Genomic DNA, 12,534 nt, shown 5'->3' on the forward strand with positions numbered 1-12,534 from the left:
TACCTCAGAAAGCCTGAACTTAATAGTGAAGTCATGAAGGAGTTGGCTTGGCCAATTTAATTTACTGCCTGTCTCCAGTGAACCTGGGAGGCAGCTTGGGAGGACCCATGTATTCCTGCAGGAATTCAGTGCGGTCTTTAGCGAACAAAGCACACTCTCTATATTGGCTATGTCCAAGATCAGCAAACAGGTGAACTATTTTTTATTTTCTCTCAACCTATCACACACATAAAACCCAGAAAAAAAGAAACTCTGTAATAATCCTATTCCAGAAAACCTCAACAGTAATGTTGATACAGATTTTTATGAAGGTGCTTTACATTTTACCTGCCCATGTACTGACCAGGAGAAGAAAAGGACACCAGTTTCACATTTTGCATGTGGCAACAGGAACATTTCCATTCATTTTATTAGGCTGAGGTCAAACCTTGTGTTAACTGTGTTTTAAGATACAGCTTTATTGATGTTTTTAACAGGGCCACCATTTCATATGAAGCAAGCGAAAGCATGTAGTGTTTCATTTGTCAAATATGGGTGATGCTATTGCTCTGTTGTACAGCAATATAAGCACATCTACTAGGCATATCTGCAGCATTTTTACAGGATTAAAAGGTAGTATGTCTTGTGGTTAAGGTATGTTTCTTTTCTTTCTGTGCTTAAAAGAAAGAGAGAGAGAAGATATGACATACTTGACAGTTTAGCAAAAGGCCATGGCTAGTCCTCCATGAGTTTTCATTTTAGCATCACCTCCAGGTACTTTCTGCTACACAAAGGTAATATGCATGAGAACAAGCCCCTATGACATAAGCTATACCATAAATTCAAGAGTATGTCATCTACACCATTGCTATTGACAATCATCCAATATTCTTAACTTACAGTGCATATGAGATGGTTTGTACTTTTCCTTCTGAAGGATAATTTCTACTTACTTTCTTTCCTTTATCCCAAGTGTACCATGCACATAGGCACTTATTGAGGAGCTACATGGGCATGTTCATATACTAGTTTACCTCATGGCAACTTGTTCAGGTAACTCCTAGCCCAGCAGGATTGAGCTCTGTTTGCAAAATGGAGTACAGACCCAAATAAATCCAAGAAAATTGAGCTTTATATAGTCCTTGTTATAACCATTGTTCAACCACCCTACTTGGAAAAGAGCTGAAGCATTAAAAAAACTGGAGGGGGTGAACAAGAAACAATACAACAATCTGTTTCTATCATAAAGCACAAATGTGCTTTAGGCCCATTCCATTCAGAGTATACAGATATTTTCAAGGAATTCAGGACATAAAATCCCATTGAATCTCCTTAGGGAATTTAAATCAATGGAAATTAGGCACCCTCATGCTTTAAAATATCTATGCTTAATTCTTTTTAGGTCTTTTAGAGGATACAAGTCTGAATTGTTTAATCACCGAGTAAATAACTCCTTCTGAAAATACAAAATAACTCCTGAAATTTTCAATATTTTTTTTAATTGCTGAACTGAAAATATGTCTCAAAAAATGCTGCAGAACTCCTCATTCTTGTATAAATCTATTGTTTCTTGTATGCTCTACTCTGTCATTCTCTCTATTGAATCAGTAATAAAAGTCAGATCTTCTATATGAAACACTAATGAAAAAGGCCTTTATCTTTTACATGTCCTATTATAAACATCCTCACATGGGAGAATATATTGTCTGTACAAGATTGTAAACATCCTTGCATAGCAAGGATACCCTAAACAACTTCTACGTGCCAGGGGCCAAATTTGTCATTGATTTGGTCCACCATTGACAACTTTCTGTGAATACTTGTCAGTGTTGTCATTCATGAACAATGGTAACTCCCCATTTCTTCACAAACATTTTAATAAAAATAATACAATATTTTGTGAAGTTAAATGTTATATTTCTATACTTAGAGAACAAAGATAGATTTGAAATTCAGGCAGAAATGATGCAGAGGATATATTTTTCAGCAGAGAGTCAAAACAAAATAGAAAGGTGATAAAATGGGGGGGAAAAGAAGCAAAGCCATGTCAGCAACAAGGCTCTTCACAGTGAGAGATAAAATTGTGTTAAGAGAAAAAGAGAAGGCCAGTGACAACTAAATCAGACAGGAAAAAAAAGAAAGCCATTTCTTCAGGATGTCAATGGATGTGCTCATGTATGAACATTTCAGGAACAGTGCAGGGAGATAACACTGGTGCAGGTTACATATGTGGGTAGGAGAGAAACAGTGAAGACACGGGCTGTGAACCAGCATGTGAATCATTGGAATGTCTGGGCTCTAAAGAACAAAAAGGATCGTATGACAAACTAAGTTCAAGTTGATTCCTTCCATATCAGAGACCTGTAAAAAGCCAAGGAGAGGAAAACTCCTGTCCTTGGCCTTTGTCACTCTTGCCAAATTAGTCTCATCTGTTCTTAACATCCCTCAGCATTTTCACAGGCTCCTCAGGCAAGGGGAGGCTCTATGTATTTATCTTCACTATTTGCAGCTTCTTTTTCCCAGTTGGCTCATGCCCATTAGCTTTCAATTTTCATAAGTGACTTGGTTTTAAAGAACAAACGTCTTGATTCCTCCCAACCAAATAGAACCTAGAAATTGGCCATTCTTACAGAAAAGCATGATGCTAACCATAAAGAAGATAAGGCCAAAAGTTTATGTCCAGAAAGAAACATAAATTCTTTCTGATACAGGCCCCCATTCCTTATTCTTTTGTAGTCAATTAAAAAGTCATTATAATCAGAAGGCAAATGGCAAAAAATTGTGCTTAGCTTTTCTTCATATGGAAATCTGAACCATTTAATTCTGATTTTCTTTTTATCCTCTTTGTGTACACTTAGAAATTCCAAAGTGGCTGCCTAAGGTTTTCAAACTACAATCTTATCCAGTGAAATCGAAGACCTTGTCTTCAAAATTACATGGATGCTTTTGGGATGTGTCTAGCACCCATGACTAGTAAAATAACTGTGTGTGGTTTACAGTTATGAATCATCCTTGAATAAAACTAGACTAGTCATTAGAAAGCATTTATTACAGAAAAAAAATCCTCTATGCCTGCTGGACAGCCTTAAGACGTGAACCAAGATGATCATTGTCAGCATAAAATTTCAACTGAATTTAAAAGTAAAAATCTTCAGAGATCTGTCTCACTCAAAAAAGATTGCTTGTTTGAAAGCTTTGTTATCTGTTCAAAGAACATCCAATCTGATTTACCTTTCCACAGTGAGGATCCCTTTGCAGAACAGTTTCCTACCCAACTAGATTAAATGCACTCAGCCCTCATTCTTCAGCTGTCCACTGGACAACAAAAAAGGTAAAGGAATGGTTCAGAAGGTAGGGTGAATGAGAGCAGCCTAGGATGTGGGGACATCAGTTAAGGATTTCTCACCTTTGTCCAGAAACTGGTGACATTTTAAGAGATAGTGAATATAAGGAAGCCAGTAGTAGAAGACACCAAACAGCAAGGCTCACCTTTCCTTACAACAAACTATAAAACCACACTATTCAGTCTGTGCACTGGTCCATTCCTTCAGAAAGGGAAAGGGATCATAGGTACTACTCAGCTTCTTAGAAGATAAGCTATATTCAATTGCTCAAACGGGAAAACTTGGACCCTGGACATCCATCAGTTTCATCCATATCAGCTCTGATTTCATCACACAAGGAAGGGAATGCTTACACATTCACATTACATGACGTGCTCCTTATGCTCCAGAGAGAGGTATTTAGCTGCATTTTCTGAAACACTGAAGCCTGCCCAGGAACCCTGCAGCAAGACTAATTCTCAGCTTCACACCCCCACACAAGGACTAGTCATTTAGCAGTCAGGGACTACCATGTAACCACCTAATTTCTTTTTTTTTTTTTTTTTTTTCCTAGAATTTCCCTGTCTGCTGTTCTGATCACTCTTCCTAGGCTGCATAACTACTGCAAGGCTGACAGGATGAAAAAGCAGCAAAAAAAGGAGTCATTAAAGTACATGAAAATAGCTTGGATTACAAATGGAATGCATGTGGATTAGATAAATTTTAGCAAATCAGAATAGGCTGTCTTTTAAACTTTTCTTTGAGGCTAAAAGTAGGAAGGATCCTCTCACCACAGTCTGCTCAGAACTGCCACTGACAATTGCATGTGTTCTTGCAAAGGCAACCCAGGTGTCCTAAAAGACAGAGACAAAGGCTGGGCTTTGCCTTAAAAATAATGGCACACTAAATCACAATAAAAAGCAGAACATACTCTGTCCTTACTGAATTCATAACACTGAATTAAAAAAAAAAAAAAGTATAGGAGTTCTCCAAGCTTCCCAAACTAGTGAAACTTTGTTAATTCTCTTTTAACTTAAAATAGCAAACCCAATAAAACAATGTGTTTATTATTAAAAGTTTACTCTCCGGCTGAGCGTTTGAGTGCCAAGTTCCATCCAGAATCACACTTTCACAGCCAGATTAGAAACTATAAACTTAGAAACCAGTGTTTTATGATATAACCCTTTGCCAGGCACTTCACTAGAGCTTGGGCTACCAGCTGTTCTAATAATAAACTTATGTTATTGAAAAATAATAATGCCGAGCATTTGGAAGCACTCTGTAAAAGCATATTAAAGAATTTAGTGTATTAAGCAAAGAGGGCTCACGGGGTAAAACTCCCTCTCTCACTACAGGTGTGCTCGACTTCGCAAGAGGGAAAAGACTGGTGAGCGCTCGCAGACCTGCCAAACTCCATCTAAGCAGAAACGTTAGCCTTGCTAGCTAGTTACTGTGCTCAGGATACCAACGTGCCCGGCAACTTTGGACAGCAAAAAGGGATGCGGAGTCGGTAGCTGATGCCCTACACAAAGGAAAACGTCAGCTTCTGAAGTGAGCCTATGGAAACGCTTCGGTACACAAAGCAAGCCCTGAAAACGCGATGTGGCTCTGCAAATCCCAGGGAGCGATGGGGCTGTGCAGCCCTCAGCCAGCTTTTCAGGCGGGAGGTACGATGAGGCGGAGATCGCTGTCGGGCTAACCACTATTCTTCGCCTACTTTTTACCTCTTTGACTCTTTGACTGATTACTAGACTCAAATAAAAAATAGCAAGAAAGGAGATTGTTTCCTCGAAACTCGCTTTAAACTGAGCTTTACGAACAGGAACAGCATACTAACGCTGCGTACAGTACAGACGAGGAGCTGTTCGGTCAGAGTACAAGAAATCGGACAGTATTTGGAGTGGGACGTAATTCTTAAAGTAGATACAAGCAATCTGACGGAGTTAACATATGGGTATCGAGAAGGTAGTCTAAATCCCCCTTTAATATATTTTTAAGCACTTTGATCTCACTTGGTGGAATACAGAACTGCATTCTGGAAATTCTTATTTAGCTTTCGTATGATAGTGCATCTGTTCGGGTTTTTAGTTGGTTTTTTGGGGGGTTGTCGTGTTTGGGTTTTGTTGTTTTGTTGGTGGTTTTTTTTCTCCACTGATAATAGGCGTAAAGATTGCGCCCTTGAATTTGCATGCTTTAGGATTTGACAGGTCAAAGGCAAGTAAACCACATTACACACGATTGTATTGTTATTGTATCGATAACAACACATTATCAGAACAATTAACACAGTCGCACAAGCACGCGGAGATCACAGTGGTGGTTTAACAAAAATCCAGATAAGTAACTCAGCTCCGATAAAGCCTTCCCTTTTCGTGTTTGGGGATTTGAAGGCTCTCCGAGGGACTCCGTGTGTGCTGCGCAGGCAGCCACTCCGATCCGCGATGCTCTGCGCCTGTAGATTCCCCCGCGGGCAGAACAGCCTTCTCTCACCCCACCCCCGCCTTGGCCGATTCAAACCAAGGGGGAGACCTGGGACCCTAACCCGAGGCCAACCTTACTCCAAGCAGAACTGATGAGAGTTTCTATCACTTTGTGCAAACTCTCTTGAAAGGCAATGATTACTAGGGAAAGGCAGGACCTGCTTTACCTGCCACCAATCGCTGAAGTAACCGAGTGTGTCTGCGCTTGAGTAGCCAGGGGTTATGCCAAGCGTTACGTGAGGGGGCACGAAGCACTTTGGAAACGAGACATTCGAATATAGTACTTCATTTGCGACTTGAAAAATATACTTAAGTCACTACCGAGCCATTTATATACTTCAGCCTGTGAAATATTCGTGTACATCAATTTATGACAAATGCTATTACCGTTTTCAATATTTGGGGACTGACGATAGTCAGAAATATGAGCAGATGAAGTCATGGGTTTGTAAATGCCGACATTTTTGGAAGTCTGTTGCCCGTGAGTTGAGGGATCTTCTCTACTGGCAGTTACGTAAATGCTTCTTGTTAACATCACTCTGTGGGGACTTGTGAATTGGGGATTGTGTTGTCCTCCAACAACTGCAGGATAAAAAGAGCCTCCTCGGAGCTTCTGTAAAGACCCGTGGAGCTTTTCCCCACCAGTTTCTGTGGAACAGCTGCCCGGGCTGCCTGCACCTCGCTCTGCCAGTTACGTGTGCGCAGATCCAGAGCTGCAGCCCAGGGGGTTCCAGCAGCAGCCTTGGCGCGGACTGACCCACGGACTGACCCGTGGGCACAGAGTTCGTGTGGGGACTTTCATCTGTACAGGAACTCCCAGTTTACTCCCATGTGCCTGCTCTGAGTGCTTCACGAGGCTCTGTTGAGACACCGGACCGTCGAGGTCCCCTCTGCATCGCGCATTGCTCTTGCCTCGAGGGGTACAGGGGAAGTGGATCTGTGAGGGAAGCAGCGTGGCTGGCGTGAAGAGCGAGGAAAGAGCTTTGCTGGAACGTCGCTCGTTCGGGGGTTGAGCCCTCACTGCCTGCGTTGCGCCCCTCGCTCCTGGGGCGCTGGCGGGAGCGCGGCCGGCAGCCGGAGGCGGGACATTTGTTGGTGGCATCGGAGGGTCACTGCTGCTTCTTTCCCCGCACCGAGCACCCTTCAGTAGACTTTATTAGTTCTCACTCTGGTCATGGTGGCGTCTGGAGACGTACAAACCGCGCTCCCGCTTTCCCCTAAACTGAATGAGTCCGTGCTCCTTCCGGCTGTCACCCACGACGCGAGAGGAAGGCGATTCTGCCGGCATCCGATCTGTGCGGAGAGAGCCAGGGGATTAGTCCTCACCCCTTAGGAGTCAGACACAATAACTTTATATGTGAATAGGAGATCGCTTCCCTGATCAAACGAGAGGATTTTACGCAGTTGAAAAACCTGGCTGCTGATCTTAAAGCGGGAAATTACTGGTCGAGGGGTTTCTAACCTGACCTCCAGGGCAAAGGTACCTGGACCGGGTTCAGCCCCTCTTGTTAGAGCTCCCACCTTCGAGAAATATCCTGAAAGGTAAAGCTAAACGCCAGCCAACGCCAGTACACATCTTAATCTCCCCTCTTTTGACAAGGGATGGAAAGGTCTTTTTTCTTTTTGTTTTTCTTTTTTTTTCTTTTTTTTTGGGGGGGGGGGGTTGGTTGTTTTTTTCCCCACGCCTAAATGGATTGTAGGAGGTCAAACGTTGTCAAGGTGGCTTTCAAGTAGTAGTAAACGGGTCGTAAAACACGAAACGGGAGAAGGTGCTGTTTAGAGAGGAGCTACGCGGTGTTTTACAGAGCACTCTGTCCCGGACAGGCTGCCGTGGGACCGAGGCGCGCATACGTGTGGAGAGGGTTCAGAGGGCACCCGTCAGTGGGTAGCCGGCATTGGGTTTCTTTCCAAACGTCTCGGCACCCCGAGAGCTGTAGGAGACAAGGTGGGGCGGTGGGTCCGGCAGGGGCTGCCATCCCACGCTTTTCCTTAAAAGCTGGCGGAGATTGCACGGGCAGAACCCAGCCTGCTGCCAGCACGGGAAAGAGTTAATGGCTTATTGGAGTCGGCACTTCTACATACCACAAGGGTAAGTCAAAACCGACCCGCCGAAGTACAAACAAGGCGAGCAAGTTCGCCCTGACTGACAGGCAGCCGGTGAGGAGCATCATCGGAGAGCTCGGGGGCTGTGGGGAGTGCGAAGGGGCGCACTGAGTGGCCAAGGAAACACGCGTGGATATTCTCGGCGTGCCACTGGATGTACGCCCCTGCCCGAGCAGGGGATGGGAGGACGCTTTCCCAAGCGGCGGCCTCACCCTTCTGCCGGGCGATCCGCCCCCTACAACGGCCCTCCGCGAGGAAAAGTCCAAACCACCCTAAATTATACCGCTGCCACCAGCGAGAACCCCCGCAGCCCCGGCAAATACCGCCCCCCCCCTCCCCCCCCCCAAAATTCCAGATCCCGGGCAGTGCTCGCCACCAGGGGTGGGCTCAGCGCGCATGCACTGTCTCCGACCCCGCCCTACCACGACCTGCCAGCACGCGGAGGAGGCGGGGAATGGGGAGGGGAACGAGGTGGGGGCCGCCCCTCCCGCGCGGTGGCTCCGCCCCTGCCTGCCCGCCTTTCCTTCCCGCGGCGCGCGGCGCGGGCAGGCCGCACGCGAGCATACAGGGCGGCGCGGAGGCATGCAGAGCGCGCGCGCGTTACCTGCCGCCGCACCGACGGGGCGAGAGGAGGGGGCGACTGCGCCGGCTGCAAACCCCACCACGGACTTTATAACCGGGTCGGCTGCCCGCCGGGCGCAGACCGCCGAGTATTTTAATTAGGAGCCCTCCCCACCAACCTTCCCCTCCGCCTCCTCCTCCGCGGCCGCCACCGCCTCCTCCTCCTCCCTCCGCCCCTCGCCGCTCCTGCCCGCCCCGCCGCCCCTCCGAGTCGGCGGCCAAGAAAACCCAGAGAGACCTGGCGGCTGTCGGAGAAGGGGGAGCGGCGCGGCAGGCGGAGCGCCCCGCAGCCCGCCCGAAACTTGGTGAAGTTTGTCCGGCGGCGCGAACCAGGAGGCCGCGGCGCCCGGCGCCCGGCCAGTATGTGCGAGAAGCGGGCGGCTGGCTGCGCCCCTGCGGGCGGAGCGGGGCGGCTGTGAGCAGGGCAGCCCGAGCCCCCGGGGCCTCCCCGCAGCGCCTGAGCCGCCGCGGACCCCGTCCCGCCCGGCCTCGCACCGCGCCGCGGCGGGCTGCCCCCCGAGCTGCGCGAGCGGCGATGGCACCGGGCGGGCTCTGACCGCCGCCCCGTCCAGGGTTCTTCTCCTCACCGGAGACTTCCAAGGAGCATCGCACCCGCGACGAAGCGAGTATCCCGCCACCCCGAGCCGTTCGCCTGCCGCCGGCTTCCGCCCTTGCCTCGAAACTTCTCTGCGGTCCTGCCGCACTCCAGCCGCTGCCGTTCGCGGAGAGCCCAGAGGAAAAGCCCTGGCCCGGAGATCGGCGGCGCTGAGAGAGGCTCCGCAGCCCAGGCGGGGAGCGGCGCCCGTCCCGCCCGCCACAGCTCCCTGACAGTGGGGCGTCGTCGCCGCTCGGCAGCGCCCGGAGCCGGGCCGCCCGCGGCCGCCGCACCACACCCGCCGGAGCCGGGTTTGCCGCGCCGAGATTGCATTTGGAGGACCAGAGTGCGGCGGGGGCGAAGAAGAGGCGGGAGAGGCTACCAGAGGAGGTGGCCACTAGCGCGGGGCGAGCGGCGGCTCGCCGGGGCGGCAAGGGGACACCATGTCCAAGCCGGTGGATCACGTCAAGAGGCCAATGAACGCGTTCATGGTGTGGTCGCGGGCGCAGCGGCGAAAGATGGCCCAAGAGAACCCCAAGATGCACAACTCGGAGATCAGCAAGCGCCTGGGCGCCGAGTGGAAGCTGCTGACCGAGTCGGAGAAGCGGCCCTTCATCGATGAGGCCAAGCGGCTGCGGGCCATGCACATGAAAGAGCACCCCGACTACAAGTATCGTCCCCGGCGGAAGCCCAAGACGCTGCTCAAGAAGGACAAGTTCGCCTTCCCTGTGCCCTATGGGCTGGGCGGCGTGGCGGACCATGAGCACCCTCACGGGCTGAAGGCAGGCGGGCTGCACGGCGGGGCGGCCGGTGGGCTGATGCCCGAGTCGCTGCTGGCCAACCCTGAAAAGGCGGCGGCTGCTGCTGCTGCCGCCGCCGCCCGCGTCTTCTTCCCCCAGTCGGCTGCCGCCGCTGCTGCCGCCGCCGCCGCTGCCGCCGCCAGCAGCCCCTACTCCCTGCTGGACTTGGGCTCCAAAATGGCCGAGATCTCCTCCTCCTCCTCTTCCTCAGGCTCGGGGCTACCCTACGCCTCCTCGCTGGGCTACCCCGGCGCCGGCGGGGCGGGCGCCTTCCACGGGGCCGCGGCTGCCGCGGCCGCCGCCGCGGCCGCCGCCGGGGGGCACACGCACTCGCACCCGTCGCCCAGTAACCCGGGCTACATGATCCCCTGCAACTGCAGCGCTTGGCCCGGCCCGGGGCTGCAGCCACCGCTGGCCTACATCCTTCTGCCGGGCATGGGCAAGCCCCAGCTGGACCCTTACCCCGCAGCCTACGCCGCGGCCCTATGACCCGCGGCCGGAGGATGCCCGCGTAAAGCCCCGGCCACCGACTAGATGGGTACCGGTGCATACGTGCGGCCGGGAAGGGGAGCAAGCCGCCGCCGGAGCCGCGAAGTGGGGACTAGGGTCGAGGCTGGGGCGCCGGGGCCGACGACGACCTGTTGAGTGTCGCCGGCTGAGGGGCGCGTACCCGTCCGTCGCCCCGCGTAGATCTTGTGTGTGTTGCATGCGGTCTTTGCAGATAGCCGAGCTGAAAAAGAAGAGAGGGGAAAAAAAAAAAAAAAAAAAAAAAAAAAAAGGAAAAAATTGGGGGGGGGAAAAAGGGGGGAAAAAAATTTTGAAAGTAACCGGCCCGCTCTGTCCCCAGAAGTGCTTAATCGGGACGGACGCGGGAGCTACGTCCCTCCGCCGGTTCGTTCTTCGGTCGTGGGCTTTCTCCTCTGCCACTCCCCACACCCCGCACGGTACTGGTCTCGGAAAAGTTCCTCTGCAGCACCGCCGCCGCTGCCGAAAAGGAGGCGGAGGGAGTAGTTGGGGGTTGAGAGGCCGGGACAGGGAAAGGTGCGACCCCGGTAACGGAGACGGCCGCCGTGTGTTTGGTTCGTGGCCCTTCAAAGGCCAGCGGGAGCAGGATCCAGGCAAAGAACGGTTTGGCGGTGCAGGGTGCTCCCTGCCCCTCTCTGCACCCTGTCCCGCGTGGGTGCCCGCCACCCACTGCTGCGCGAGGCTGACAGGCGTGGATCGCCATTTCCGCGTGACCCTCGGTCCCCGTCTGTCGTGCCCCCCCCACCCCCACCCCGCTTTCCCACCACCCTTCAGACTGTAAATTTGTATATCTGTGTGGAAACGTTAGGTTCGAATTGAAGACTCTTGTTACTTTTACTTCGCCCACGGTTGATTCAATTTTAACCTGGAAGGGAAAAAAAAAAAAAAAAAAGGAATGTCTTTTAAAAGGAATAAAAATATTGCAATATTGCAGGACCGCTTAGGGTTCGCAATATTATCTAAGGTTAAATCAGACTTTTTTGTCTGAGTGCTAATTATCTATTTATTATTTAGCTGAACTGAAGCAGAGCTTTGCTTTGACAGAAGAGTATTCTCATTTAAAAGGAAATCGGTTTGCCCCGCCAACACAAAGCGTTTCACATGTGTCCTGGAGTACCCTACCTATTACTTATTTTAGACCGACTGCAATTTAATTGCAAATGGCTGTTCGAAGAAACAAAACAAACCAAACAAACAAAACCCCCAAACAAGAAGCAAAACTCAATAAATTTTAGAGAGGAAAAAAAAAAATCCTTCATCAGCTTAGAGGGGTTTTTTTGTTGTTTACTTTTGTAATGTGTATATTTTGACTAATGTTTGTGAATGAAACTGGCTAACATGTATTTAGTTTCCTTTTGGCTTTATGTAATATAAAGGAGAAAAAAAGATTAAGTATTGGTTTTAACATTTACGTGTAAATGGTTTTCTTGTGTGATCTTCTAATTTAAAGTTAGACGTCTAAACTATACTTGTAAATTAGATTCCGACTACCACTCTGTTCATTTTTGAACAAAGAGTTTAAATAAAGCCTGAAGCAGGGAAAAGAGAAAATCCTCTATTTCTTGTTGAATTACTAACAAGATTTTTATCTGAATTGCCCTTACGTGCCTGGTCCAGGTGAGGTGTAAGGTATCCTCTAAAGGCTGTCTTTGTTTCACTTTTGAATAGATTTACTAGGAAATCTAAATCAAGCCATTGTTATTCAGAGCCAAAAACCTGATTTATCACATTTTTAATCGTGAATAGGAAAGAAGATTTAAAAAAAAAAAAAATCAAAAAAGCCTAAACCCCAAGTTGTCGTATTATCTTAAAAAAAAAAAAAAAAGAGAGAAAAAAAAGAAAGGGCATTCATTGACCAACAGAACAGAGTTCACTGAATACACTGAGACCGTTCAAAGCATTTCATCGGTATCCAGTAACATTTTCACTGTGGAAAGTTGCCTGACCACTTTATCTGGTTAGCCCAAGAGCTTCACCACTTAAACCCGTGTAATTTGTTCCCCTATCTGAGCAATATTTCTGCTTTATTTCTTGACTATTTTTTCGTGGGGGTTTCCAGTGACTGCTAACTAAAACTTAACACGGTTCGGTGGGGGTGGGGGGGGTTG

At 49.2% G+C, this 12,534-nt stretch overlaps 1 protein-coding gene across 1 annotated transcript; it reads left to right on the forward strand.

The window, feature by feature from the left end:
- Positions 1–9,458: 9,458 nt before the first annotated feature.
- SOX21 (SRY-box transcription factor 21) lies at positions 9,459–10,521 on the forward strand. The gene has a single exon (XM_054162951.1). It carries the CDS (start codon positions 9,545–9,547, stop codon positions 10,388–10,390), a length of 846 nt encoding a protein of 281 aa, XP_054018926.1. The 5' UTR covers positions 9,459–9,544; the 3' UTR covers positions 10,391–10,521.
- The last annotated feature ends 2,013 nt before the right edge of the window (positions 10,522–12,534 follow it).

The sequence above is a fragment of the Dryobates pubescens genome, chromosome 7, assembly GCF_014839835.1.
Source record: "Dryobates pubescens isolate bDryPub1 chromosome 7, bDryPub1.pri, whole genome shotgun sequence".
Taxonomy (NCBI): Eukaryota; Metazoa; Chordata; class Aves; order Piciformes; family Picidae; genus Dryobates; species Dryobates pubescens.